General features: G+C 50.3%; 13 protein-coding genes across 13 annotated transcripts; 7 read left to right on the top strand and 6 right to left on the bottom strand.

Moving 5' to 3' along the window:
- Positions 1–213: 213 nt before the first annotated feature.
- Positions 214–1,577, top strand: P174DRAFT_506890 (enoyl-CoA hydratase/isomerase family protein; the record flags this gene model as incomplete). The annotated part of the gene is made up of 6 exons (XM_024831339.1): positions 214–721; positions 761–891; positions 951–980; positions 1,037–1,153; positions 1,219–1,396; positions 1,447–1,577. Exons 1-6 carry the CDS (start codon positions 478–480, stop codon positions 1,575–1,577), a joined length of 831 nt encoding a protein of 276 aa, XP_024678654.1. The 5' UTR covers positions 214–477.
- Positions 1,578–1,721: 144 nt separating this feature from the next.
- On the bottom strand, positions 1,722–3,076 carry P174DRAFT_445080 (uncharacterized protein; the record flags this gene model as incomplete). Its single annotated transcript, XM_024828247.1, has 1 exon — positions 1,722–3,076. Exon 1 carries the CDS (start codon positions 3,005–3,007, stop codon positions 1,724–1,726), a length of 1,284 nt encoding a protein of 427 aa, XP_024678653.1. The 5' UTR covers positions 3,008–3,076.
- Positions 3,077–3,829: 753 nt separating this feature from the next.
- P174DRAFT_463537 (putative isoamyl alcohol oxidase) lies at positions 3,830–5,699 on the top strand (the record flags this gene model as incomplete). Its single annotated transcript, XM_024830280.1, has 3 exons — positions 3,830–4,311; positions 4,365–5,176; positions 5,275–5,699. The coding sequence occupies 3 exons, from the start codon at positions 3,830–3,832 to the stop codon at positions 5,697–5,699; spliced, it is 1,719 nt and encodes a 572-aa protein (XP_024678652.1).
- A 143-nt stretch (positions 5,700–5,842) lies between these two features.
- On the bottom strand, positions 5,843–7,821 carry P174DRAFT_445079 (sugar porter family MFS transporter). The gene has a single exon (XM_024828246.1). The coding sequence runs from the start codon at positions 7,510–7,512 to the stop codon at positions 5,935–5,937; it is 1,578 nt and encodes a 525-aa protein (XP_024678651.1). The 5' UTR covers positions 7,513–7,821; the 3' UTR covers positions 5,843–5,934.
- Positions 7,822–8,080: 259 nt separating this feature from the next.
- On the bottom strand, positions 8,081–10,403 carry P174DRAFT_506887 (putative tartrate dehydrogenase; the record flags this gene model as incomplete). Its single annotated transcript, XM_024831338.1, has 4 exons — positions 10,108–10,403; positions 9,568–10,058; positions 9,145–9,491; positions 8,081–8,612 (listed from the first exon to the last, which is right to left on the bottom strand). Exons 1-4 carry the CDS (start codon positions 10,364–10,366, stop codon positions 8,081–8,083), a joined length of 1,629 nt encoding a protein of 542 aa, XP_024678650.1. The 5' UTR covers positions 10,367–10,403.
- A 482-nt stretch (positions 10,404–10,885) lies between these two features.
- Positions 10,886–13,123, bottom strand: P174DRAFT_515267 (CeGAL family transcription factor; the record flags this gene model as incomplete). The annotated part of the gene is made up of 2 exons (XM_024832155.1): positions 10,886–12,201; positions 12,228–13,123. The coding sequence occupies 2 exons, from the start codon at positions 13,121–13,123 to the stop codon at positions 10,950–10,952; spliced, it is 2,148 nt and encodes a 715-aa protein (XP_024678649.1). The 3' UTR covers positions 10,886–10,949.
- A 212-nt stretch (positions 13,124–13,335) lies between these two features.
- On the top strand, positions 13,336–14,450 carry P174DRAFT_445077 (Zn(II)2Cys6 transcription factor domain-containing protein). The gene is made up of 4 exons (XM_024828245.1): positions 13,336–13,559; positions 13,611–13,624; positions 13,687–13,749; positions 13,802–14,450. The coding sequence occupies exons 1-4, from the start codon at positions 13,425–13,427 to the stop codon at positions 14,412–14,414; spliced, it is 825 nt and encodes a 274-aa protein (XP_024678648.1). The 5' UTR covers positions 13,336–13,424; the 3' UTR covers positions 14,415–14,450.
- Positions 14,451–15,359, bottom strand: P174DRAFT_445076 (uncharacterized protein). The gene has a single exon (XM_024828244.1). The coding sequence runs from the start codon at positions 14,884–14,886 to the stop codon at positions 14,680–14,682; it is 207 nt and encodes a 68-aa protein (XP_024678647.1). The 5' UTR covers positions 14,887–15,359; the 3' UTR covers positions 14,451–14,679.
- P174DRAFT_445075 (uncharacterized protein) lies at positions 14,946–16,754 on the bottom strand. Its single transcript, XM_024828243.1, has 4 exons — positions 16,078–16,754; positions 15,761–16,016; positions 15,247–15,702; positions 14,946–15,177 (listed from the first exon to the last, which is right to left on the bottom strand). Exons 1-4 carry the CDS (start codon positions 16,290–16,292, stop codon positions 15,001–15,003), a joined length of 1,104 nt encoding a protein of 367 aa, XP_024678646.1. The 5' UTR covers positions 16,293–16,754; the 3' UTR covers positions 14,946–15,000.
- Positions 16,755–18,973: 2,219 nt separating this feature from the next.
- P174DRAFT_515264 (putative C6 transcription factor) lies at positions 18,974–20,881 on the top strand (the record flags this gene model as incomplete). Its single annotated transcript, XM_024832154.1, has 6 exons — positions 18,974–19,059; positions 19,239–19,719; positions 19,766–19,806; positions 19,860–20,219; positions 20,270–20,580; positions 20,642–20,881. The coding sequence occupies 6 exons, from the start codon at positions 18,974–18,976 to the stop codon at positions 20,683–20,685; spliced, it is 1,323 nt and encodes a 440-aa protein (XP_024678645.1). The 3' UTR covers positions 20,686–20,881.
- A 1,051-nt stretch (positions 20,882–21,932) lies between these two features.
- P174DRAFT_377738 (alpha-galactosidase) lies at positions 21,933–24,254 on the top strand (the record flags this gene model as incomplete). Its single annotated transcript, XM_024822776.1, has 3 exons — positions 21,933–21,960; positions 22,043–22,649; positions 22,703–24,254. 3 exons carry the CDS (start codon positions 21,933–21,935, stop codon positions 24,252–24,254), a joined length of 2,187 nt encoding a protein of 728 aa, XP_024678644.1.
- Positions 24,255–24,835: 581 nt separating this feature from the next.
- P174DRAFT_463529 (uncharacterized protein) lies at positions 24,836–25,990 on the top strand (the record flags this gene model as incomplete). Its single annotated transcript, XM_024830279.1, has 2 exons — positions 24,836–25,656; positions 25,933–25,990. The coding sequence occupies 2 exons, from the start codon at positions 24,836–24,838 to the stop codon at positions 25,988–25,990; spliced, it is 879 nt and encodes a 292-aa protein (XP_024678643.1).
- A 511-nt stretch (positions 25,991–26,501) lies between these two features.
- On the top strand, positions 26,502–27,411 carry P174DRAFT_506883 (YoaK family protein). Its single transcript, XM_024831337.1, has one exon. The coding sequence runs from the start codon at positions 26,530–26,532 to the stop codon at positions 27,292–27,294; it is 765 nt and encodes a 254-aa protein (XP_024678642.1). The 5' UTR covers positions 26,502–26,529; the 3' UTR covers positions 27,295–27,411.
- Positions 27,412–27,783: the final 372 nt, after the last annotated feature.

The raw sequence follows: 27,783 nt of genomic DNA, 5'->3' as shown, positions 1-27,783 counted from the left end.
CCTGGTCGCACGCCTCGTCTGCATCGGTTGTCTGAAGAGAATGGGTCTCGACCAATCGGTTCATTATAGTCGTGGTCCTGATTCGTGCTCGGATTCATATTCCTGAATGTTCTCAACTCGTTGGCACGGAATTCAACCGGATGCGCCTGCGGGGGTCCGTATGAAAACGGTCTGAGGTGCTTATGTTAATCTAACATTTCCCGGAAAGGCATCTTGGCCTTTTTCGCTTGTTGCATGTGTGACTCCATGTCGCGCAAGTGGTGTTCTCGACACGCTACACTCGGTCTAGCTGTTCAGCCGTTGTGGCCTGTGGCTATCTTGACACGGCCCGCAACTCCGTAGGTTTCAGCCCCTACCTCCGTACACGGGAAGGGCAAAAATAGCCTGGAAATGTTTCAGTCAGGTGTTGAGCCCCTTTTAGCCTGGACTGTTTCCTCGAAGCTAGAACATTCGTGTTGCTGTCTGATCCCTGCCTAGATGCGCATCGTCATGGATTATTCAACGCAGACTGAAGGGTTTATTTCGGCTCAAACACATCAGAGTTCTACTCGGATTCTCACTCTGAATCGTCCTAATAAGCGAAACGCTTTATGTCAGGCGCTTATCGACGAGTTATTGAGACAGCTGGTGACAGCCTCGGCTGATCCGCACATCAGAGCCATCGTCATTGCTGGTTCTGGCGCCATCTTTTCCGGTAGGCGTCACACGTTAAATGTAGGAAGTATGTAGCTTACTCGTCGCAACTTTGATTTTCATACAGCTGGTGCCGACATCAAAGAGATCGCTCAATTAGATGGCGAGACTGCTCGGCAGAAACGGTATCTCGAAGGTCTCTGTCATGGAATGAAACAGGTCCGGAAACCTATCATTGCGGCGGTCGAGGGTAAAGCGGTATGTCTTCTGCTCTGAGTATTGGTATGACGATGCTGACCGGAAATCGTCCCTCGCAGCTTGGAGGTGGTTTCGAACTTGCATTGATGGTATGCAATTTTCCCCCCTTCGGATGGCTTTTGATCTGACTGAATCACTCTTCAAGGCAGACTTTATCGTCGCCACGCCAGACGTGGAATTTCGACTTCCTGAAATATCAATCGGTCTGATCCCTGGTGCTGGAGGTACCCAGAGAGTGACCGCCGCTGTGGGCAAGTATAGGGTAGCTGCTCTCTGGCGAAGCCTGGCCCCGATGATAAGGGACTCGACTAACAAGATCTTATGTAGGCAATGAACATGATTCTGCTCAATGAGCCCCTTTCTGGACGCGACGCGTATCATGTCGGACTAGTTAGCAAACTGGTCGAACCAGGAAAGGCTCTATCCGGGGCGTTGGAGATTGCAGAGAAGCTGGCTTCTCACTGTGCCTCCACCTTGATGGTGGCAAAGGAGGCAATATGCAGAGGTGAGAGTCCTTACTCTCTTGTTACTGGATTTATACTTACAGCCCGCCAGCGGACGAATTGCAGCATGACCATGAGTTTGAGCGGTCACTTTATTATTCCACATTCGGGACTCGCGATATGGTAGAGGGAGTCAATGCATTCCTCGAGAAGCGTGCACCGGTATGGAGAACTCCATCTTGAGGATATCGTTGAATGGGAAACTTGATCATATACATTATGGCAGGCGCATGCTTGGAGATGAACACGTATATGATGAATTGAGTATATGCAAGTGACCATGAGCAATATTCATACGTAGAACTTTGTGCTCGTTCACTGAGTGAACCCTAGACACTGGGCTTTCCTTCCGAGCTCCGCTCTGAGACACCTGATGAAGGCGAATACGGCGGTGGTTGTCCGTCCGGACTGTAGGCCACATATCCTCGAGAATGACTGGAGCCCTCATCTGCTGAGCCCATAGGTAAATCATCCTTCTTTCCTGTCATTCCAGCATTCGAGAGTACTCCTACTTCCAGATCTGTAGCATCGAATTTGAACAACTTTCCTGCGCATTCGAACACCAGCAAGATCCTCAGCCGGTATGAACGACTCAGATTAAAAGTGCTAAAAGTGACATCAGTAGTAGGCAATGATATCTGGCCGAACCGCTCAGAAAGGTCCATCTGACCAGAAACAGCCATCCGCAACGATGTTTTTGAAAGTAGCATAGTCTCTTCATCCACCTCGCCTAACATAGATCCCATCAGCAATGGAGATGCACGAGCGGCCGTCCTGCCGATAAGTGTGATGGAGGCCGTTTGTAAGACAATCTCTGGAACTTGAGGGGCATTAGAGTTGTCTATTAATGGCTTCACATCCAGCAACAGTGGAATCGGCATGCCCTCAACAAGGTACAATGGATACCAGAACTCAACGCCAAAGGAAAAGTACGGCAGTTGTCCGGGAGAAAGCCACGCTTTGAATCTCTCCTGCACACTCAGGGAGCGGTCGGTATTTTCTGGCAATAATGATAGGCTGCGTACGGTGAATGTTCGGTCGATCTTCTGCTTCTTCTCCAGTTCGATAGCACATGTTCGTGCTCGTGCCGCCATCGGAACGAATGGAAGATGCACCACCTTCTCAAATACCGGCGACTTTCTTTCAAAGAGACCCGTCGTGGGCTTGAAGACCTGGACTTTTAGCCGGTACTCGATGCTCGCGGATACCTTTCGCAGGCAATTGTGGCATGCAACATCAAATGACGGTGGTGGTGGTTGGTTCTCGTCAACACGGAATGATCCTGCCTCAGACCAGGCATTTGACGATTCAACATGATGGGGAAAAGAAAACTTGAATGGCCATTCATAGGTCGCCGGAGGTACTTTGCATTCCTCTGCAGGAAGGAGAATCCTCTCCCTTTGGAATAAGATGCACTTGCTCTGGTAGGTGCCTGTCGGTGCTGCTGGGCCCTTGACTTTCTGAATCCTGACTTTTGAGCAACCCGAGAAGGTTAGTCTGACATCTTTGAATTGTTGGAAATCTCGAGGGCAGTCAAAGATTATTCGCCCCCTGATGATGTCGTTTTCCGCGTAATATGGGCACGGGTCTTCGATGTAGATGTTGAGAGACATTGCGCGCTGGGGGTGATAAAGGGTGGTAAAATCTCAATCTTGCCCTTGAAATGAAGGACCTATGATAGAATTTATTTGTGGGGTCATGTTGATCTATTTAGAGAGATGCGCGTCAATGAGCCCTCGAGTGAAGTATAGATGGTGGCAATCTTCCCAAAAAGGCAGAAATTGTACGAATACGGCGAGCGGGGATCGGTGGATCTTTGGACCTTTGCTCGAGTCCTCGACCATGCTTTGCCTGAGAACGGGATACAAGTTCCGGCAAATGTATTGCTTCAGAGAATTTGAGGTCTTGGTTTTCTTGGGTCTTGCGATGAATTTCACGTGGTTGGCCTGCATGGAGCCAGCCATCCATGATTGCGGGTCTTCCTCTTTGGTGAATTCTGACGCTGATTCTGCTAATCCTTAACAGGTAGTGGAAATGTCTCGATCCAGTCATTGGACAGTTTCCCTACGAATAACCATGAGAGTTCTAAATTGGTTTTTCGTGCTGCTTCTGCCTGATAATACGAGTACGAGTACGATCAAACTCATCAAAACGGGAGATCTGCGAAGACGGAACCACGATCCTGAATCAAGAACCAATAGTGATTAGAGCCGTGTATAGATGCTCGTCATTCTCCGCATCATTGGGTTTATAGTGATGCTGATAATCAAGTTCGACAGCGGTAAAACGTATTCCTCTGGCAGGATACTTGATATCCGTCGATATAGTAACGGGGAATATAGGGGACAAGTGCGGATATATAAACAAGCACACTCTCGACATGAACCAGGAATCCTACCAGTACCCCATCGTATCTTTTGTGTCCACATTACAAAATGATATTGTTCTCTTTCACTGCCTTTGTGTCCCTCCTGGCTTTTCCCAGTGTAGTGCACTCTAAGCCACACTGCAAACTCTCACCCCTTGACGCTGGATGGCCCTCTACCGAAGAATGGGCCGCGCTGAACGCATCAATCCAAGGAGCCCTGATCAAGACCACCCCGGTTGCGTCGTCCTGCTATCCGGGGAATCCCTTTGGCTCAACTGAAAACTGCACAATCGTGACGAAGTACTGGTCATATGCTGCATACCACTCCGCCTGGCCCGAGAGCGTTGATTACTCGGTCTATACCAACAACTCCTGCGTGGCTCCAGGTGTTGCGGGTTATACTGAGGGTAGAGGCTGTAGCATCGGAGCTCTCCCACAGTATATTGTCAATGCCACGACCGAGGAGCAGGTAGCGAAGGCAATGCAGTGGGCGTCTAAAAGAAATATCCGTGTCGTGGTGAAGGGGACAGGTCATGACCTCAGCGGACGGTATGCGATTGGTACACTCTTGGCGTCTTGTCGACTAATTTGGAGCTCGTTAGATCTACCGGCGCATATTCGCTTTCGATCTGGACACACAATTTCAGGCACATCGTCCATCGACCTTCATGGCGAGTGCCTGCCTCCAACCACACTGCGGACGTCGTGATCGTAGGGAGTGGCAACAACTGGGGATCTATATACACTGCCGTTCATGCTATCAACCGCACCGTCGTTGGCGGCGAAGACGCTACCGTAGGACCAGGGGGATTAATTCAGAACGGGGGCCACGGTCTGCTTTCTAGCCATCACGGTCTGGCTTCAGATCAGGTATACCAAGTTACAGTGATCACGACTGACGGCCGCCGGCTAGTGGCCAACCATGCCCAGAATGAAGATCTCTTCTGGGCTGTCCGAGGCGGTGGTGGAGGCCAGTTTGGAGTTGTCACCGAGTTTGTTCTCAAGACGTATCCTGTGCCTGCGAATGTTGTCACTGGCGGTCTTTCTTTCTATCCCAGTCGCCGTGGGAAGGCAAGTGAGCTCGCCTCATGGGATGCCCTGGCGGAAACTGCGCGCACGATTCCTGATCTGATGGACTCGGGTTTCACGGGAACTGTCATGGCGCTGACGAAGGAGGCAGCCATGAGGCTTACCGGCGCCAATGTGACGACTCCGGGCGTGGCAGTCAGCATCAACCTAATTGGATACAATACAACGACGAAGCAAATGAACTCTACCCTTCACCACCTCGCAGCGCGCATCAAAGAATACCGCAATTCAAGCGCTCTTACACTCTCATACCAGCCCCCATCAACTCAGAGCTATTGGGCCTTTGTGAACCCCGACCCCTTGGCTAGCAGGGCCTCCGGAGCTAGTAGTTCCATGAGCAGCCGACTCCTAGGCCGCCGAGAGCTGACAGACCTACCCAAAGCCAACCTAATCACCCACCTCCAACAAACCCTTACATCCCAGGAACCAGAAAAGGGGGAATGCTCCTCCTTGGCCTGCAGGGAGGTGCTGGACCAGCCACCACACCACCAGAAATGCGCGGTAGCGTGCTCCCCGCCTGGCGCTCCGCCTATGTCCACGCCATGGTCTACGGTGCATCCATCGATGACACCGCTGACCCATCTAAGGCGTTAGCAACGGTCGCGGAATGGCACGAGTCGACCATAGAACCGGTTTGGAGGCGCTGGGCCCCGGATACGGGCTCTTACATGAACGAGGGGAATGCTTTCTCGAGGACGTGGAAGAAGGACTTTTACGGTGAGAATTATGACAAGTTGCTTGCGGTTAAGCGGACCTATGACCCAAGCGAGAGCCTTTTTGTTTGGAGTGGTGTTGGGAGCGATATGTGGGAGTATGATTTGCGGAGTGGACTTCTTTGTCGGAGGTAGTTGTGGAACAACCTGTAAAAATGCTGGCTTGGACTTTCTAATCTGTTCAAGTCCGAAAGGAAAGCTAAGAATCATTTCTATGTATTCTAGATTTGCTAATTTTTTCTTGAGCGGTTCGGGCAATGGGACGTCGGATCTACCGACATCGCAATGTCCACAATCAAATGCAGATATATCAACCATAATGCAGCGCGCGACTCATTCTATATACATTTCTTTATGGCACAGAGCCTCACTAGACCTTCTCCGCCATCTCAACAGAGCACCCATCGCCCTTCTTGTTCATCTCCATCAGGTCCACCTCGGTGACCTCACCCTGAGGCAGATGCTTCGCCATCGAGACAATCTCCCACGGGGACGACGCATCCCGGAAAACATGGTTCAGCAACTCCAGGTTGCGGTTCATGGTCTCGGGATAGAAGAAGTACACCAGCAAGGGGATACACGCGGACAGCACAGCATACATGACGTAGTACTGGTAGCCGATGGTATCCAGTGCGATGGGGGTGACCATCACGACGACAAAGTTCCATAGCCAGTGGTTCGCCGTCGAGATGGACGACATGGCGACGCGCAGGCGGACGGGAGCTACTTCCGTGCAGTAGAGGAAGTTACCGCCGAGGAAGCCGATAGGGTAAAAGAGGTTGAAGAGGAAGATGAAGACGACGGAGGCGATGGACGCGCCCTTGTTATCCGTGTCGCGGCTGTTGGTGATGGCCAGAGCGATCATGCAGAAGGCCATGCCCGTGCCACTGATCATGAAGACGACGCGACGGCCGAGCCGGTCGATGGTGAAGAAGGCGATGAAGCAGCAGAAGAATTTCCAGGTCAGTGCACAGGCGGCAAGGATCTTGGACAGGCTGGCGCTGAGGCCAAGGTTCTGCTCGAATATCGTTGAGGCATAGACGGAGATCAGGTTACCACCGCACATCTGCTGGAAGAACTGCAGGATGATGCACAGACAGAAGCGGTAGAATAGCCGCTCCTGGTCATTGGGGTCGAACATCTCCATCAAAGAGCCTTTGGATTGCGCAGTCAACTCGAGGGACGATTCAATACCGGAGATTTCGGCCCGGATCCCCTCGTCGTTGAGTGACAGTCCTTTTAGGGATGCAAGCGAGTGGGTTGCTTCCTCGACGCGGTTGACCTGGACCAGCCACCGCGGTGATTCTGGGAGCCAAAAGACAGAAAGGAGGATGACAAGGGCAGGGAGGAGCGACAGGGCAAGCGGGACCCGCCATTGCGTCGTGCTCTCGGGGATACGACTCAGACCGAAATCGATCCAGTTGCACAGCGAGTATCCAAGACACATGAAGATTCCATCGATGATGACATGCTGTCCTCTGTTCTTTGCCGACGAACACTCCGACTGCCATACCGGTACAGCAACACTGTACTGACCAACGCCCATACCCAGTATAATACGGCCGATAACGAATTGCACTAATCCATAGGATGCCACTTGGAGGATCTCTCCAACGATTGCGAGGATAGAACCGAGGAATATGGTCTTCCGGCGACCCAGCCGGTCCGAGATCAGCGTGCAAGACAGAGCTCCGATGAGGGCTCCGATCTGGAACGAGGCAATGACAGCACCCTTGCTGGTGGAATGGTGTGCTTCGAGCGATCCGGTCGTGTTAATCGTATCGATCTGAGGGAAGGTCTTGACCCAGCTCTGGAGAGTCGCCAGGGGACCGACACCAGCTTGGTTGTATCCAAAGACAATGAAGGCAGGGGCACCTATCAGAGCCACCTGGGCCCAGTGCAGGGCCTTTCCAGAGAGCCCGAGATATTTGGGGGATTCGGACGCCATGGTGAGATTGATGCAGCACAACTCTCTGCAGTCCACGGGGAGATTGACTGGCCTTTATATCGACCTCTGTGGAGTCGAGATGAGACAAGAGAGTCACTTTCAGCAACAAATTCTGCTCCCCCGACTTTCCCCGTTCGCGGGGTCTCCAGGCACTGGCCCCGTACGTCTTGGGGGATTCCTCTATCAAGAATTTTGATTCGTAACAGCAGTGTGTGTTGAGGCGGATGAATCAAATGAAGGGCACGTTATAGGTCGGGCTTTTTCTTTCTCCACTGTATCCCCACCGGCCGGCCATTCAACCCCCGGAAACTTCCCGAAATGTTAGTGATGCCGTGGCGCATTTCTACATAGTAGTGTGGTTCATCGGGCCAGAACGCCATTGACCAAGCTTTTCTTTGCATTTTTTTCGGCCGGCTTGGATGATCTTGTTTGTGCGGCCGAAGTTGAACCCTTGCATATCGGGAGTGAGTACTCCGTAGAATCAACAGTTACAACCGACAGTATTATTAAGCTCCCTAGGTAGTAAGAATATAGTCCATAATCCCAGTATGCATTTGACTTATAAGCATTAATTACAACTTCCATTAGTGCTAAAATACTGCGATCCACGGTCTGACTTATTAGAAAGTAACGGATACCAACCAAGCCAATCAGGATCATTGATAATTGCTGGCCCAAGTTCGAGGTAATCGTAACCACCATACTGGCATGACAAGAGTTGATTCTCGTCAACTGCACAAGAGAGCAATTGATTTGGGTAGCCATTATGCCCCTCCCACCACCCAGCTGCTTGCACCCACGGTCCCATACCGAAAGGGTCCACACACCAGTAGGGATCTGTTTCAACGCAAAGCTGTAGCATTGCAGCACCATTTGTAGGTGCAAGACACAGGTACCCCATGGTTGGCTCTATGAAGTATTGATAGGAAGCCCCTGGGACTTGAGGAATGCCAATTCCTATCGCGGTGGGTAATTCAGTGCCAACTGAGGATGTAGCGAGCTGTTGGCCATCTGCTGCGGTGCCAGAACCACACACAGTGATGGTAAAAACCTGGGGATCGTTGACATTCCAGCAGGGTGCGTTGGACTGGTCTGGTGTGCTATGTGTGGAGTTAGTAAACAATATGACTTGATGCAAGTATCCTACATTATAGGCCCAGTACCCCTTAGCCTGCCCTGTTCAAAGCTGGATAGCGGGTTCTGTCTACCGAGGGTAAACGAATAGCAGCCCTAATATATCAAAGAACTTCATCTTCGCTAGTAAGTCAATGTGCAATATGATGATGGTGCGTAGTAGTGAAACAGATCAGACTCCATTACTCTCGGTGCCCATAACATTATTACAACAGAGAACTACTAGATACGTCGCGATACCGCGTCATTGTGAAGTAAGCTTTGGCATGTCATATGTTCTGAAGCGAATGTATTATGCCGCCATTTCCGAAAGCAAGCAGTCAGGAAGTGGTGGAAAGTCCAGTGGCAAGGAAACCTGGTTATGCATATGTTATATGGTATAGCATAATTTTACAGGATTTAAGTATAGCATAGCTTCTACTTTAAAATCATTATTAATGGCATCTCTGAAGTTGTAACCTCACACCGGAGTCTCAACATTGATTATCTACAGCTTACTTTGCAGCGGCCAACTTCCGAATCTGCCCCACCACGGCCTCGGTGACCTCCCTTGTGGTGGCATTTCCTCCCAGATCGCGAGTCAGGATCCCCATCTCACACACATTTTCGACACAGTCCAGAAGCTTCTTCGCCGCATCCTCCTCACCCAGCCAGGCCAGCATCTCTGCAGCTGTCCAAAACGTCGCAACCGGGTTAGCGACCCCCATACCTGTAATATCAAATGCAGACCCGTGGATAGGCTCGAACATGCTGGGATTCTCCCGCGTGGGGTCCAGGTTCGAGGTGGGGGCAATCCCGATGGAACCGGCCAACGCTGCAGCGAGGTCGGAGAGGATGTCTGCATGCTGTAGTGATTTCCGTGTCAGTATTATATCCATCGTCAAGGCAAGATAGCCGAATCAGTTCCGGTTGGCCACTTACAAGGTTCGTCGCCACGATGGTATCCAGCGTGTCGGGCTTGAGCACCATTCGCGTGGTCATCGCGTCCACCAGCATTTTATCTACAGTGACATCGGGGAAGTCCTTCGCGACCTCCGCAGCCACCTCGTCCCAGAGGACCATCCCATTGCGCTGCGCGTTACTCTTCGTCACGACCGTCAGCAGCTTCCGGGGTCTCTTCTGCGCCGTCTCGAATGCAAAACGCATGATTCTCTCCACGCCGTGTCGCGAGAAGATGGCCGTCTCGGTGGCCACTTCCCACGCCTTGCCTCGGTGCGAGCGTCCGCCTTGACCAGCGTATTCGCCCTCGCTGTTCTCGCGGATGATCACCCAGTCCAGATCGCCGGTCTCGCATTTGCGGAGAGGCGACTCCGTGCCGCGGAAGATCTTGGTTGGTCGGACATTGGCGTATTGCTGTAGCGGCTGGCAGATGGCGAGGCGGAGACCCCAGAGAGAAATGTGATCGGGGACGTCTGTCGTTCGTCAGTAACCGCTATTGCGTCTAATTGAGGATTGACTCACCAGGTGCACCAACAGCACCAAATAGGATTGCGTCGTGCTTCTTCAGTTCTTCGAGACCACCGTCGGGGATGTATTTGCCGGTCTTCTTGTAGGTCTCGGAACTCCAGTCGTAGGTGGTAAAGTTGAGCTTGAAGGTGTTGAGGGTTTCGCTGAGAGCATTGAGAGCCGTGATACCGGCCCCGATGACCTCGGGACCGATGCCATCGGCGGGGATAGCAGCGATGTTATAAGTCTTGTTAGGTAGAACAGAGGGAGACATTTTGGCAGTGTCTAGACTTCTCTGAATGATTTGACAGATTAAATGAAGTTATCCAGTCCGATGTGGGTAAACCTTTCTATTATATCACAGTCAAAATTATAGCTCTCCTCACGATTCCCCCACTTTTAGTGGTGATTATTGCGCCGGATATTGTCAAGTCCGGAGAATAGAGGACGAGCGGGGTTGTTCTCCTCCGGTGTCAACGCATAGGACTAGGAAATGTCCGCCATCCCACTTCTCCTTTGAGCATCCAAATATGTCTACGAACCAAGAGTTGACGACCAGGTTGGAATTATAGATAGTGAAATATCAGTTCAAACATAGTTGTTGACTCTGGTTAGGACGGAGTACTAGACTAGAATCCAATTGTCTTTCTGTTCCTCGACCAAATGTTGGCCTCGCTCTTCATTACATATAGGGTACTTCCTCTTATTAACCAATATGCTCAAAACCTACCACATTGTACAGGTCGTAGTCAAAGCTCTCACATGTTCCGTTGCATTCGGAACAACATTTTTTCAACCGAAGAATAATATTTCCTATATCTGTGGACGGTGAGTTTATATCATCGACGAATGGTAAATCATGAAAAGTTCTCGTGAATCATCCAAGGCCAGTCCGCGATACTCCATAGATTGCTTATACCACACGGGTCAGAAGTTGCAAAAGAAGCGATGTCCTGACCGGCAGTGACCGCATAGGGGAAGTGTGAGCCCATCGTGTCTCCGAATATCAATCCAGCCGAGCTCAAATCGTTCATATTGTCAGTTTCTATGCCAGTGGTGGACTGGTCATTATGCAGATCATAACTCGACGGGTGATGTGCCTGGGTTGACATGGGCCGTTGCTCATGTACTGGGGTGGGTAGCCCAGGTGTCCTGCCAGTAATGTGCGAAGTACTCCTTCTCGATGTCAAGGGCGAAGACAGGGGATCTGCTCGCGACATGCCCTCATCCTGAACTGATAATGAATATCTTCTCCCATTTGGCTCTGTGTCCATGTGACGCTCGCTTGAACCTGACAATGTTGTCCGCTGTGTGCGTCGGGCAAAAGTCCTGGGTAGCGGAGTCTGTTCTCTAGAATCAGAATCTAGGTTGACTCTCAAGGCCGACTCCATGCCTTTGATTGCTTCGATACAGGTGTCTGGCCAGCTACTCTTTCGCAGTGAGAGATTTTCCAATATCGAAACGCCGACCTTAGCGTACTTTAGGGCGCTTATACTTGAAAACTCACCCTCCGATGCGGCGTACATCAAGATAAGACAGGCCATCCAGGTGGCCCAGGTGAATGATGGCCAAGTTAGCGGCGCTTGGTGTTTGCCACTATCTGCGGCGTCTTGGCCACTTTGACTACTATTATGAGCCAACAAGTACGTCCTCAAAGCTGAAATCAGGGACCGCGAAGACTCAATGCAAGCCTGTAGGGCTGGTTTGTATTCCGGCGAGAGTCTTTCAGCAGCGAGTAATGGCCGATTCATTGATATGATGGACTCGTGCTTGAGGACCACAAGCAGCAGCCGGTGGGAAGGTTGCAGCGACGTTTCGTTTTGGGGCAGACATTCTAGCTGCTCTTCCATAGGATAAACATCGTCATAAACCTCGTTCCACCATTGCGCAAGCTCACCGTTGACATACGTGGCCTCGAGGGTATTATTATGACTGTGCAGGATGGATTTGTTGCGGAGCTCCAGTGTAAGGCCCCTAAGTCTCGCAAACTTGGCGAGATGGGTAAGCAATCGCAAATGGCTGTGAGAGCCCTTCGCCTGCGGCACCTTCCCTACTTCCCCGTGCCTTTCACTCCCTGGATAGCAGACATCGATGTCGTCATCCTGTATACTAGGGGTGTGCCTAGAGCCTGGGACAAATATCTTTCTAGACAATAAATCGACCAGAAAAGGCGACGGCGAATATCTGCATCCTCACGGCTGAAACAAGAGAATCGTGCAGGACAGCGATGGAGACCAAGATGGAACGCAGTTCGACTTATCAATCCCCCGACCCTGGAAGCTGTATTGAGACGTAACACAGACGTCAGTACTAGCTGGACGCTGAATACTGCCTGCAACAACGGAAGCGTTGAGGGCTCCAGCAGCAAAGCATGGATGCTTTCCATCGCCTCTTGCACGGTTCGATACACCAGGACAGAAGGGATCGGGTCCGCTGTCATACCAGAGTTCTGCGCCTGGCGGTTATCAATCACCGATATAGAAAGTATAGAGCGTAATATAGCTAGATTAGCACGATCCAGTGAGTCGATGCCTCTCTCGCTGACCCTTTCCATGGCTTTCAACACGGTCGGTGCATGCAGGAAGGGGAAGATGGGATGCAAATACTCAAAGTAGCTCCGCGACCACCCCACAAGGCTCTCAAATGATACAGACTCAGGGGCCTGAAGAGATAACTCATGTTTCAAGCAGAGCTCATCCAGCCCCTGCGACTTGCCAGGACGTCTTTGTAACTGATCGTCTTCGCCAGGCACTAAGCTCTGGTTCCTGACTCGCGCTTCCTGCAAGACCGCTGAACGCTTGGCAAATGCATTGTAAACAGTGCGGATAAAGTGAATGCCACTCGAACTTCCCAGAAAGGTTGCGGAATCATCCCGTTCTGTCTCTCTCATAATTCCAATCTCTCGCGGCGACGGCTGGCACGTGTTTGTCATGGAGTTCCCTTTGCGCCTTTTGGCTGGCGGGCCATCATGCTGCCATTGCAAGTCGTCGCACCCAGCTAGAGCGGTCGCAGGTGAAGACGGTGTGGCCATCTTGATCCGTATCCATGATCATAGCCTGAAAATTGTTTGCAGAACATCTGCGAAGACTTCAACCCTCCACGAGTTGTGGAGGCAGAGTGAATGACTAATCCTAGGATTTGCGGGGATGTCACGTGGTCCACCGGAGTTTTTCAAGTCCGCCAGCCAACTCCAAACTCGTGAGTTGTATTGTTGCGTAACCGGATCTGTCGACGATTGAATTGCCATTTTATTCAGTGGGCAACATGCCTCCAGGTACGGTAGTCGTCGTGATTTTAGCGCGTTGTTTCGTCAGTTGTGGAGAGTCCGTATAATGGCGGTACTCCGCTTCCTGGTTGTTCTGCAGCCATCACGATTCTCGAAAAGATCTGCTAATGGTAAGAGGTATACAGAAGCCGAGTCGGTCAGTCCAATTTCCTGCGAGCTATGCAGACAAAGAAAATGCAAGGCGAGTTGAGTCGTGGTCCTCGGACTTGACATGGCACTAACATACAGCCAGTGCGACCGTAATATGTATGAATAACCGTTCACATACATGCTATTGAATGCCACAGGACCCAAATAACTTTTGCCAGTCCATTTTGCTCTCAGTGTTCAGCGGACCCGTCAAAATGCAATTACCCAGAGAGCGGGAAGAGGTAGGTAGTCTGCCGTCTTCGCCCATAATCCTGTTCCTGATGGCTTGTGCAGGGGCCTACCATTAGGCTACATCAATCAACTAGAAATGCGACTCGCAGACACAGAGCTCGCTTTATATGAAGCGCTTACAACTTTACGCGCAATGAATGGTTCAACCCTCATTCGCGCTTCACAGAAGGCAGACATATCACCGAAACAGAAGGCTGCACGAATGGAAGAATGGACGCAATTCCCTTTTCGTGAACCATCTGATTTGGAGCGCTGGTTGGACGCGAAGAGGGATGAATTCAACATAATGAACAACAACATTAGCGATGCGCAGCGGACAATGCCTCTTGATGCAATTCAGTCCGCAGATAGCGCAACACAGCGTCGGAATTCTCAGCCATGCAATACGTCTGGAATGTTGATCAGAACGAATTCACCGGATAGCTATCGATTGGATTGTCAGGTAACGGCGTCGAGCATGCAAGCCAATCCTCGGACGAGCACAAACAAAGATGCGTCGCTTTCAACTCCTGGGAGGACCTTCTGGGGCGAGACGTCGATACATGGTCTCCCGGAACAGAATCTGTTGTCGGGCGATGCGGCGATGCTTGGGGAGGGGATTCAAACGGGCAAGGCAGGATGGTTATCGAAAACGCACCCAACCATATACTTCTAGCATCAAGGCAACTCACGCTACATTGGATCGTTCACTCCTGAAATAATACTCACTCGAATGTGATTAGTCATGATCCTTTGCATGTCAATCTGCACGCTAATAAGATCTAGACCTCTTAGATCAAAGGCCAAGCCACCGATCCGGCTACTAAAGTTGGAGTCGAGCGGGGTCAACCTGTAACTGTAATCATGGACCCTTCTGGCAGGAGAAGTACGAGGGGAAGTATTTAGGCACTGGGCAGTATCTAGGCACTTTCACTCTCGCACTAAGGTTCTGCTCCCATGCGGAGTTCCCCTCTAGCCGATGCTAAGCCGATGGCCGTCGGATAGACGGGGCTTCGAAACCTTGTTGCCGGAGTAGCTGATGGCTCTTCACCGCACAAAGAAGCGCCTCCAAAGTCCGCAATCTTCAGGTTGAGATCGCAGTCGAGAAGGGAGTTCTTTGGTGAAAGGTCGCAGTGTGTAACTTGCATGCCATGAAGAGAAGCTGGTGCTTCGGCAGCCTGCCTACTCCACCTAAGTCAAAGTTGAAGCGTTATACTATGCTGATTCTCTCATATGTACTCTTTAAGATCTGGCAATACACGTTAGACGGTCTGTTTCAACCTCTTCACCATAAAAGTATCTAGGAAGTGAAAAGCCGCCCTAAGATTCTGGATGGTACTGCTCTCCAGCACTGATTTGCCCGCAGTCATGATAAACCTCTCAGGAGCAGGCAGGCTCAAATATGGCTTAGCTCTGGACCGATGAGTCGCCCGAAACACCTATCAACCACTCAACGTTAGCACCGGCCCACACAATCGCCCATGCCGAAGACGAAGAGGGGAACTCACCCGCATTTGCTTAACAATCCTCAACATCTCCCCCTCAACGTCCATCAACCCTCTCTCCCTCGCCACCTCGCGAAAACTATGCTTCCGCACAGAATCCACGAACTCCCGCTGCTGCACAGGGATATATCGCTCCATGTTCTCCTTTGTCAAGTACAGCGGTATCCCGGTGAAAGCATCTATGATCATGGGCAGCAGGAGCTGGTTCCCCGATAGACCGTCGTATTCGATGTATTCGCCATTGGCGGTGTGGTGGCCGGTTCCCCAGCCTTGAAAACCTTGCACATAGGTCATCCAAACACTGCGGGATATTTTAGCGTCTGTGAGGGTGTCGTAATAGATTTTGAGGGGAAAGCGGAGGTGGACGTTAATAGCACGTAGGTGGTTGAGTGTGGTGGGGATGTTAGAAGAGGTAAAGGCGATGGTGGCAGCCACAATGTGCTCGTATATTGGAAGTGCCTTTTGGCAAGGGGGTTAGCGTGGATCTGAAAAGAGTGAAGGAAGCAGGGACATTAACCAATTTTTCCATCGTGGGGAAAATATGCCCGAAGTTATACTCTGCCGTCTTAATGAGATCGGACATCCCGTGGTTGATTGGGTATACGAGGGACCCGTCCGTCGTGAAATTGCAGAAGTAATTCGATGTGACATTTCCACCAGCAGATACCACATCGTATCGCTTCTGGAGGTGGTTCCAGGGGATGTCCAGTTCGGTGGGGAAGGAGATAAGCTTGTCTAGTTGGGCAGCCTTTACAACTGGAATGGTGGCCCACCTTTTCCATATTGGCTTTTTGTTCAGGCGGGTTTGGATATGGAAGGGGGCGATTACTGTACCTATAGGCATGTCTAGAAATTGCAATGCAGCTGAAGAACCCATTCCATGCGTCTGCTGAGACGTTGTCTTTGCCGGAGCCGAGAATATTCTCAACCGCAGCGAGGTTGATTCGCTCACGCAGAAGCGTCTTCATCCTGGTTCTGAAAGCGTTGATGCGGTCCGCGTTAGCTTTATCGTCGCAAAGAACCTCCGTGGTTGGTAGGAGCGGTGCCATGGTGAGGTAGATATCATGATAGGCCTGCAGGGCGGCTGGCCAGGCATCGCCATGTGAGGCACGGGGCGGCCAGGTACCCCCGCCCCTTTTTCGATCAAGGTGTTCAGTTTCTCAGCCGTCTCATGCGCATGTTTGAGAGCTCTGATTCGAGGGAAGCATGCCTCTGGTGCGTTCGAGGGAAATTCACCACCAGCCGCCGAGGTCTTTGGAAACATCTGAGCGGCTTTGGCTGAGTCTAATAGATGGAGGGAAGAAAGACAGATTAGCCATGCCAGAAGAGCAAGAACACAAGGGACGATTGACCAGGCGGAGATATTGAAACATGGAAATGAGGTAATAGGGAGATTTGACATGATTGCTTGGAGGCCCTCCATGGAGGTTGAGTTCGAATGATGAAGTCGTCTTGGTACGGTTGATGAACCAATTCATTTTATCTAGGAAGTGTGAGATTGGGAATTTATCTCTACTCGGAGTACGTAGTTCCTTCGCGGATCCGGCCGGAGCTCACCCTCGACTCTCGAGTAATGCTAGCTCACTGCTAGCGCTGTTCCTAAACGCTAATCCCTGGGAGTTGCATTTTATTGAAATATAATACCACTAGGCTAAAAAGGTGTCTGGACATGGTTCCCATCAGTCTAGGCTCTCATATCCTTAATTGTGTCTTTCAACACATTTGCCACTAACCGATTTCTCCGTAGAAAATCAACTTTCAAGAATCGGCAGTGGATAGAGAAGCTCCCTGTCTGAAGTCATCTGGGTTGATGTATGACGAGCTCTCCGGACGTAACAAATTTGGACGCTAAATCAGATGCCTGTAGATCAACGTTCGTAGATCGTAGATTATGAGACGCTCAAGCTTCCAGAGGAGCTCGGCTGTGTGACTCGCAGACTAGTCAGTCCCAAGCAGTCCGGGCGTGGGCGTGGAACCAAGGGACCTGAAACCGCCGCGCAGGGACCAGGCCATTTAACATTGCACCAGGGACAACATCTACAGTAGCTTCGCAAGCACTAGCGCGCACTGGTTGGAAGATAGTTTAGCGCGGCCAGCTAGCCGCCCTTATCCAACATTATTCTATAGGGTGTCTGGGGTGTGCATCAGGTTGCATCTAGACTGGTCGTGGGTTGGGTTTGGATGGATCCGCAGGGGGTTCAATCCAACCCACATGGGGTTTGGGTTAACTCATGATATTAGTAACCTGCCTTGAAACCCATGCGGGTTAGGTTATGGATACCCATTCTACCTATATTATACATATAATTTTAGACTATACTACTTTTGGTAGGTGGAAAGATGTCATGGGGCAGACGGCCTAGGGGGTTGGTGGTATATAAGCATGTTCTAGGCTTGATGATTCAAGGGGAATCATCATTGGAACCTTTTTGGTATTGTGGTTAGTAGCTGCCTAGAACACTACTTCCTTTAAGCAGATAAATATTTAACTATGGTTAGATTTAGTTACTAACACTCCATAGAACCAGTTGCTATTTATTCCCTCATTACCTGATTCTATAGCCCTACGAGTGGTATGTAATGGGCAACAGCTATAGCACTAGGTAGTAGCACTCCATAGTCTTCTTAATGGGTAATATAATTTAGCAGTAAAGTCTGCTATAGCCTATAGATATAGATGGTAACCTAATCACTCTCCCACAAAGAAGGTAAATTCTTCCCATAGTTAGATTACAGGTATATTTACTAATAATAATAGTAATATTATTAGTTAGTGGATGTCTATATTAATAGCCAACCATTAGGCTATCCAAAAAGTAAATAGTAAAGGATTTAACACTATCTAATTTATTAGTAGATTTAGAGTTGCATTTGGTGCGGGTTCGGGCGGGTTCAAGCCTAGTTGGCACCGAACCGCTGCGGTTTCGGGTTCAAAATTTAGAACCCACACCAAACCCGGACCCGATGTGATTCAGTTACAGTTTTCACTGCAAAACCCGCTACTAGGCCTAGCTAGCCCTGCCTAGCTAGGCCTATACTAACTAACCATGGTTAGATTCGGTTCGATTTCGGGTTGGTTAAACTGCTAATTTTGCCCGTTTTAACCCTTACCATTCCCCCTTCGGGGACCCCTCTGTCGCCCCTATCGAGCATGCTTATATAAAATTATGATTTTTATATGAAATATATGGTAATTATCATCATACTAATCTAGATCTAAAATATGAATTCAATATCTATAGGTTTGAATGGGTGGTGATTAAAAAATCATTTTTAAATATGGGGTTGTCAGCAGTTGGTCGCATACATATGTAAACCACCACTACTTTCTAACCAACCTATGACAGAGATAATTATTCCCTTATATCTCAGCAACCACTAGGCGCTTTTGAATAATATTTATATTACCGAGATAGCCCTTGATTCAGGCTATCCAGTGATATTAGTATCAATTAAAAATATCTAGAATTCAGTGATTTCTAGGTAAAACGGTGCGGGTTGGTTAACCTAATCCGATAAAACCGCAAAAACCGTAACTGGCGGTTTTAACCGAACCCGAAACGGTTCTGGGGGTAGAGAAACCGAACCCGAAGCGGTTCCCTAGGCTTGCCCCGACCCCGCACCGCTGCGAGTTCGGTGAGGTTTGGGTTCGATTTTTGCGGTTCGGTTATGCAACTCTAACCATAATTAGAGTTATCTAGATATAACTTTCCATATTAGTGACTCGGTCATGCTTTACATAAAGAATATAGACACAGGAGGCAGTCAGAAGAGAAGATGCGATAAGACGCTAACGTCTTGCAGTCGATGCATCAAGTCTGATTTCTCACTATCTTCCCATTGACTTTAAGTTGCTGACACTGGCAAAGATCAAAGCTATCATGCGACTGTTCGTGAAATGTGACACAAACCGAGGACACTCCCCGACTGTCGCTGTCTGATTTCCTCCTCTTCCATGTGCCAGTCACTCAGGATCAGCTGTGGCTCCCCGGCAGCTTTCAGGACTTACAGCCCCATTGGCACAATATCAGTTCGCGGCGTGTAGGTATGGACAACTACTTTGTCGGTCTGGTCATGGAAACCCTGACGAAGCAATGTGTATCCGTGGAGAGAGTGCTTGAGGAATACTTTTGCGATATCCATCCCTGGTTCTCAGTGATCATAGAGCCAGGTTTTCGGAAACGTCTGTCTCATCGCAAGCCTTGCGCGGAGACCGCAATGCTCCTATTAACAGTGTTTATGGTTACTGGCTCACATGATCAATCTAGCAACGATACTCACCGGACGAGGATCTACCAGATTGGCAAATACTTATTTTCCTTTCTACAGCTCCCACGGGAACCTTCATTGGAGATGGTGCAGAGTGGATTGTTGCTGGTATTGTACGAGCTGAGAGCTTCCCGGCTCAACGAGGCCTCTGAGAGCGTTGGGAATTGCGCCAGGCTGGGATACACTCTCCGCTTGAATATTGATCATGTCCAACAGGATGAGGAATGTCTCCCATGGGTGGGTTGAATCCGAGGAACGAAGAAGAGTCTGGTGTGGATTATACATGTTAGACCGGTAGGCCACCTATTCTCTACTCCCATGATTGCTACTGAGACGAGATGCATCAGGATCATCTGTCAAATAGCGACTGAGTTTCGGGCGCCACGCGCAGTAGAAGAGCCCGACGCCAATTTTCGGCTGCCGATAGACGACGTCTTTTGTTATAAACCGAAAACACAGCTGCCAGGCAATTCTCATCCGTCTTTCTCGACGCCGCTTCAGGTTCCCTTGTGTTATTTTGCCCGTGAGATCCAGACATCCCGCATCCTCGGACAAGTTCAGTTGCTTTGCCGGTCAAGTGACGCTGATTGGTCCTATCAACAATTTGCAGTTCTCGACCGCACACTGATGCAATTCATGGAGACCCTATTCGAGCAAACGCCCGGGAGTTGGGCAGTCCTATGTGGGGCAAACGCCATTTGCTTAGCGTTCGTGCTCTGGTATTATTTGAGGTTGCCTGGTCACTGAAATATACTAGGTCTGCAATAATTCTCCATCAAGACCGTCTATCCCGAGCAGCTCGTGGAGCAATTTCATCCTCGGATCTGGATACCTCCTTCCTTGCAATCACGACTTATATTAAGATGGTCGGAGATATCTGCTCCAAATTTGACGCCCTTGAGCCTAACAGAAAGATACCTTGTGTACCCCTACCAGCCGTGATGTGCACGGGAGAAGCTGTCCTCGCAGTCAGATATCCCAAACAGTCGTATGGGCTGGCGTTTCACTTCGATGAAGAGCCTTTCCGACGCATCCTTGTCCACGCTACAAGAACATGGAATCTTGCTGGTATGTTTGATCTCCTCTGCCGAAGATGTTTCTGAAGGGCGGCTGATCCTTGAATATGAAGATGAGTATCTCCGACGGACAACAGACGTGACTCGGTTTCGATAAAATTTCTTCAGATATACTGCTGTGTAATAAAACGTTTCTCAGGAAGGATATCCGCTTGCCAAATAAGGTAGGGGGGATCCCTACTAATCAACCCTCCAACCCAACCTACTTGCGGAACTGCCTCTCTCCGGGTCCGTTAGTTGCGCTACTAGATTCAACCACCTACTAGCTCACGGCATTACTAAGTCTAGAGGGCTGAACATAGTAGGGGCTACGGACCCTTAGAATGAGCTTAGCTTTGTGTAACTCTCATGGTATCCTTGGTTTCCTTTAGACTTAACAGGCCCGAGGATATACCTGAGGGGAAGGGTAGTTGAAAGGGCGCACACGCAGAGAAGCTCGCTGAAGAACTGTGGGGAGGAATCCGGCAATGCAATACGCAGCGGAACTGCAGGTAACAGATCGGCTCCTCCAGGCCAAGCGATTATCTCCTGCGATGGTGGGGAGAGTGAAAGGGCAAGGTAAAGCGAAGTAGCAAGATGGGAATTGCTCAGAGAAGGAATCTTCTCCAGGCAGCGACACAGGCGTCTCAACGTGGCTATGGAAGGACAGGACGCGTGTCTAGTAGTTGTAGGGGGAGCGCAATCTTCAAAGCATTTTCCTTTAAGGTATATATGTGTCTCGGAGGTTCTACCGTTGGTCAGACGGCCCTACGATGATCTGAGGGACATCTGCATCGGCTAGTTAAATAGCTACGAATCCATGAAGCTTCATCTTTCAGGGGCTTCATGAAGACACGATATGGTCGATGAGACCACGAGGGCCTGGATATAATGGCCTTTTCGGCCTAGCTGGAGGCACCGAAAGCTGGAATTAATATTAATATTCCCTTATATAGCATCAGAATAATTCAATGAAGGCATTTGCAAGGGTGTCTAGATAGTAGCAGTGAGTAGATTTTATATACCTCAGATAATAGCAAGTGAATAACCTATCTTCAGAACAGGAATGTCAAAGCGAACTGCCTAAATGGATAAGCAGTAATCTATATCAATCGACGGGCCGTTGGCCGTGGCCGTTTCGGTTAGAAGCAATAGTGGGGGAATCAGCCCGCTTTCAGCTGCCATCTGGACCGGTAAGGTTAGATGGTAAGGTCGATAGTAGCTTCTGTTTATTTTCTTCTTTCCAAGCTGCCCCGCGGGGCTGACTACTTCAGAGATATATCAGATTGGATCCTTCCTGTTGGAAGCATCACTTAGTCACTGCACGTCTAGCATCTCCTCCGCTTCCTCTTCTGGAAGAACACAATGGCTCAGAAATCGCCAACTGCCAATGGTAAGCAAACGTTGATCAAGCTTGTCCCATTGATAGCAAGTTTCCCAAAATTCCGCACTATTTCTAACCTTTTCGGTGACAGCTATTGTCGTCGAAGGCAAAACCTTCTCCCTTAACGGCAAAAATGTTTCCTACCGATTCCACGTTGACGAGACCACCGGTGATCTGCGCTCCGATCACTTCGGCGGCAGCGTCAGTGGGCCTATTCCGGACGATCCAGCTCCCATAATCAATGGCTGGACCGGTATGCCTGACCGCGTTCGACGCGAGTTCCCGGACCAAGGCCGCGGAGACTTTCGGGTCCCTGCAGTTCTAATCCGCCAGTCACAGGGACATACTGTTTCGGCTTTCCGGTATGATTCCCATACCGTGGTGAAGGGAAAGCCTGCGCTTCCTGGCTTGCCGGCGACGTTTGGTACAGAGGAGGATGTCTCGACGCTGGTGGTGCATTTGTATGACCAGCATAGCGAGGTGGCAGCAGATCTAAAGTACTCCATATTCCCAAATTACGACGCCATTGTGCGGAGTGTGAGCATCACGAACAAGGGCAAGGGCGCGATCTCGATCGAGGCATTGTCTAGTACGAGTGTGGATTTACCATGCGAGGAGTTTGATATGATCGGTCTCAGAGGGGACTGGGCGAGAGAAGCGCATCGGCAGAGGCGCAAGGTGGACTATGGCATACAGGGGTAAGACCTCGATACAACCAACGGAAACAGACTATACTGACTTAGCTGGACAGATTTGGAAGTACAACAGGGTTCTCGTCCCACTTGCACAACCCCTTCGTAGCTCTGGCGCATCACTCTACTACCGAGTTCCAGGGCGAGGCCTGGGGATTTTCACTGGTATACACCGGCTCCTTTGCTGCCAATGTCGAAAAAGGCTCGCAGGGATTGACACGTGTGTCTATGGGTTTCCATCCAAACCAGCTATCCTGGCCCTTAGCTCCGGGGGAAACCCTCACCTCTCCCGAGTGTGTATCGGTATACTCAAGAAACGGGCTAGGAGGCATGTCGCGCTCTCTGCACCGCCTGTATCGCAATCACCTTATGAGAAGCAAGTTCGCTACGGACAACCGACCGGTCCTACTGAACAGCTGGGAGGGGTTGTATTTCGACATCAACGAGGAGAACATGTACCGCATGGCACAGGAATCCGCTGCTTTGGGTGTAAAGCTCTTCGTCATGGACGACGGGTGGTTTGGCGACAAATACCCTCGAACTTCAGACGCAGCCGGTCTGGGCGACTGGATTCCCAATCCAACACGATTTCCTAATGGGCTTGAACCCCTCGTGAAAGCCATCACCTCCTTGAAGGTGGCCAACTCGTCTGAGAATCTTCGCTTCGGTATCTGGGTTGAGCCAGAAATGGTGAACCCAGAATCAGGCCTATACCACGAACACCCGGACTGGGTGCTCCACGCAGGCTCATACCCACGCACCGAACAACGCAACCAGCTCGTGCTGAATCTCGCTCTACCCGACGTACAAGAGTTCATTATCGAAGCCATCACCAACATCCTGAACAGCGCAGACATCAGCTACGTAAAATGGGACCACAACCGGGCTATCAACGAGACGCCCTCCCCCGCCGCAAACCACGCCTACATGCTTGGAATGTACCGCGTCTTCGACGCCCTCACCTCACGCTTCCCCGACATCCTCTGGGAAGGATGCGCCTCTGGTGGCGGGCGCTTCGACCCGGGAATCCTACAATACTTCCCCCAGGTCTGGACATCAGACGACACCGACGCCGTGGAACGCATCTTCATCCAGATGGGCACCTCTCTCGTCTACCCGGCCAGCGCAATGGGCGCGCATATCTCCGCGGTGCCGAACCACCAAACAGGGCGAGCGGTCCCGCTTACATTCCGCGCGCACGTTGCAATGATGGGCGGATCGTTCGGGCTTGAGCTCGACCCGCTGAAGATGCGCCCTGAGGAGAAAACTGCGGTTCCGGAGCTGATTGCGTTGGCGGAGAAGGTCAACCCGATCGTGCTGAAAGGCGATATGTGGAGGCTTAGTCTGCCTGAGGAGTCGAATTGGCCTGCTGTGCTGTGTGTCTCGGAAGATGGAGCCAAGGCGGTCTTGTTCTACTTCCAGCTTAGCCCGAATATTAATCATACCATGCCGAGGGTGAGATTGCAGGGGCTGGATCCGCGGGCGATGTACCGTGTCGATGAGCAGGGACCGTATTCGGGCGATATGCTGATGAACCTTGGATTGCAGTATTCGTTTAGCACGGATTATGCTAGCAAAGTTGTGCTCTTGGAAAGAGTCAACATGATGTGATTGGGGTCGACAATAGTCGGCTAGGGTTTGATGCCGCAGATTGGTACTATATCCAGTCCCTATAAAACCAGATTTACGCGCTCTCCATCCAATAAATGACAGCTACAAAAGGATGCTGCCGCTACCAAGAATTTGACTGTCCTTCGACATCAATTAAGTTACGTATAGAGGGATATATAAGGGACGATAAGGACTTTCATGGCTCGTATATTCGCGTAGGCGGAAAACACTCGGACAGAATCATAAGTATGCCCGCGAATCCTGTTTCTCGTAGGACTAAATGCCAGCGCCCAAAATAAGGTACTTCTAATTGGTAGGATCAGAAAACAAGGGACAAATGACAATGGTGATCTGCAAGTCTGTTTACAGGGGCGTTGTGGCTGGAATGTGACAAGGCCAAAGAATGCAATCGCATCACTTGATAAACAACAGGTGCTATGCGTCTCACGCGATAATATACGCGATAATATTGTGCATGAAGAACATATATAAGGCCTTTGATCTGGTAGTATGCCTGGCCGAGACCTATGGTCTCAGTTCTGTAGACTCTAATCCTACGTTGATCCATTGCTATTCCCAAAATGAAGGCCTATTGCTTCCTCAGCCTCCTGTCTCTATCAGGCCTCGCAGTAGCGCGCACCCTCAACATTGTCGCCCATCAGGACGATGATCTCCTCTTCCAAAACCCAGACATCCTCAATGACATTGCCGCAGGCCGGCATGTCCGCACTGTATACCTAACCGCTGGCGACGCAGGCCGGGACTCCCAGTACTGGACCAGCCGACAAGCAGGCGCCATGGAGGCCTACGCCGCAATGGCCGGTATGCCCAATGTCTGGGACGAGTCCGATATTGGGGTAGAGGGCAAAGATATCCCTCTCTACTCGCTTCGAGACCGCGATATCTCCCTCGCGTTCATGCACATGGCCGACGGCAGTATCGACGGGGACGGCTTCGCCAGTACAGGCCACGATTCGCTCGAGAAGCTGTGGAAGGGCAAAATCAACTCCATCAGAACAGTGGACGAATCCGGCACGAGCTACACGCGCAGCGACCTTATCGAAACTCTGACGCAGATCATCAACGACTTCAACCCCGATTGGATCAATTCTCAGGATTACGTCCATCCGTATGGCTCGGGAGACCATAGCGACCACACCTCTGCTGGGTTGTTCGTCAATGAAGCGGCTAAGCCGTCTAGGTTCCCGGGAGATGTTACGGCCTACCGAGGATATCCGACCAAGGATGAGCCCGCTAACGTCGCTGGCTCTGATCTGGACAGAAAGAAGGCGGCTTTCTACACGTATGGCAATTATGATCCCGTGGCGTGTTCGTCGGACCAGTCTTGTGCTGGTACCGAGTATGAAAAATGGCTGCTTAGGCGATACATTGCAAACAATGAGTAGGTGGTCCGTCCCATCTTTTTTCTGATGCAGTGCTGACGGGCGTACACAATAGGGTGCAAAAGCCCAAGGTTAAGAATTCGACTCACATCCCTCCTTCGATTCACAAGCTCCCGTATTGATTGAGGTTATGATGCTTTAACTTTATGAGGCGCTTCGCGTAGTCTATCACTTGTGCATAAACTGATACACGTGTGGTGCTAGAGTGATGGGTTCAATTGCCCGCTGAGGATGATTATAATTAGTATATAATAATAGTAATTATTCTATGAAAGCACTTCGATAACAGGAAATCCATTCTGGGACTGTCGCTTTTATACTTATTTACTGTAATATACATTAACTTGTAGCTCACTGGTTCCAGCATGTCCGATGATTCCGCCAGTCCTGTAGGAAATATACATCTCGCCGCGGGGCCACGGATGGGAACCCATGTTGTTTTGCCATTTCATGTAGGCCCCTCGAAGCACTATTTTAGTCCGTCGTGGCTATCCACCCAATAATATATCTATGGTATCTGGATTTCCTCAAATCTTGCCATTCCGCCCCCTGCTGCTTATTGTAGTCTGCCTCAGGCATCAACGCACTCACCGACCAATAGTCGTTACTATGGCCTGGTCAGCCACCAGTAAAGAATAAATATTTGCTGAATTGAGTGAAATGCAAGATAAACGCGTCTTGCGGATATACTCAATGCCAGACTACGACGCGAAGGATTGTTTTGAGCAGAAAGTCCAGCTAAAAAAATGTAACAAATACGACGTCATGGCTCCACACCAGAACCCACGTTTAGAGACGCGTCGGGCTTTGCTGATATTCATCCGCTGACATTCCATTCGCATCTCAGCCTCATCGGAAATACCATTTGCAGGATGACACCTCGACATCGCAATTTGCAGTCGGTCCCACACGAGACAGACTGGTTACTGCAACCTAGGAACAACAACACTTCACCGACAAAGTCGCGTGTCCACCGGATCGCCGCCCATCTTTCGGCGGAAATCAACCCTCACTATGGAGATCTCTTACTCTTATTCTGCTATGTCATTACTGGCCTACTTGATAGCTCCGCCGTGTTTATTTGGGGCTCCTTCGTGAGCATGCAAACAGGCAACACCGTGTACCTGGGGCTGGGCCTGATCGGCGTAGACGAGACCACCCGCTGGATCAAAGCCGGCGTCTCCATTTTCAGCTTCTGCTTCGGTTCCTTCTGCTTCGCTGCGTTCCACCGGCGGTTTCCCTCGCGGCAGCGCTGGGTGCTTTGTGCGTCGTTCGCCGTCCAGATGCTCTGTATCGCAGTCGCAGCGACGATCGTGACCATGCACTTTCCGTCCAGAAACTCGGAGCTCAGTTGGAAAGCCCTCGTGCCGCAAGTTTTGGTCGCGTTTCAGAGTAGTGGACAGGCGGTGACGAGCCGCATCCTGGAGTTTAATGGGTTGACCAGTGTGGTGCTGACCAGTGTCTACTGTGACTTTTTCTCCAACCCCAGGTTTCCGTCGCTTTCTGCGGTTGAGGAGAGGAGGCGACTTGGCGCGATTGTTTGTTTACTTCTCGGGACGGTTCTAGGAGGGCTGTGGGCAAGAAGTTCGGTGGGATTGATGGGGCTTTGTGGACGGCAGTTTTGTGTAAGGGGTTGATTGCCGGTGCCTGGCTGGGATGGAAAGGGCAGCAGAGTGATGATTGAGCATCTAATAAAGCATCTTCGCGTCGTTATATAGACATAGCCCTGTCTTAAACGCTAAAGCAATCATCAGGTGACTACCAGAATGCTACGTATTCAACCTCCTATGCTGATTACTATTCGGGACGAGATATGACGCTATTGAATCCTGTGAAGCCAGCCTGGCACTTCTACCCTCTAGACAGCCAGTCGCATTCTATTTCCCCTCGCCTTGACTGGCAAGCGGCTGTGTGCCACCAACCCCTTTCTATATTTGGTCCGATAAATGACAGATCCCAGATGAATACTGAGTTCACTGCGCCTCATTTTAAATATCAAGACAGTTGACTAAAACGTCATGCGGGAATTAAACATTGGCATTCGTGGAATTTTTTGCCGCCACATCAACCTAGGAACCTTCCTGGGGACTGAACCATGGGATGAGAGCTATGGCAACACAGCCGTT

The sequence above is a fragment of the Aspergillus novofumigatus genome (assembly GCF_002847465.1).
Source record: "Aspergillus novofumigatus IBT 16806 chromosome Unknown P174scaffold_8, whole genome shotgun sequence".
NCBI classification, from domain to species: Eukaryota; Fungi; Ascomycota; class Eurotiomycetes; order Eurotiales; family Aspergillaceae; genus Aspergillus; species Aspergillus novofumigatus.
This window is presented reverse-complemented; position numbering and strand designations above follow the sequence as displayed.

Coding starts and splice junctions, on each gene's coding strand:
- P174DRAFT_445079 (XM_024828246.1), bottom strand. CDS start 7,512: ATGGCGTCCGAATCCCCCAAATATCTCGGGCTCTCTGGAAAGGCCCTG.
- P174DRAFT_445077 (XM_024828245.1), top strand. CDS start 13,425: ATGGCGGTACTCCGCTTCCTGGTTGTTCTGCAGCCATCACGATTCTCG. Junction 13,750..13,801: donor TACCCAGAGAGCGGGAAGAG/GTAGGTAGTCTG, acceptor TGGCTTGTGCAG/GGGCCTACCATTAGGCTACA.
- P174DRAFT_445076 (XM_024828244.1), bottom strand. CDS start 14,886: ATGCAAGTTACACACTGCGACCTTTCACCAAAGAACTCCCTTCTCGAC.
- P174DRAFT_445075 (XM_024828243.1), bottom strand. CDS start 16,292: ATGGCACCGCTCCTACCAACCACGGAGGTTCTTTGCGACGATAAAGCT. Junction 16,017..16,077: donor ATTTCTAGACATGCCTATAG/GTACAGTAATCG, acceptor AATATGGAAAAG/GTGGGCCACCATTCCAGTTG. Junction 15,703..15,760: donor TCCCCACGATGGAAAAATTG/GTTAATGTCCCT, acceptor CCTTGCCAAAAG/GCACTTCCAATATACGAGCA.
- P174DRAFT_506883 (XM_024831337.1), top strand. CDS start 26,530: ATGACACCTCGACATCGCAATTTGCAGTCGGTCCCACACGAGACAGAC.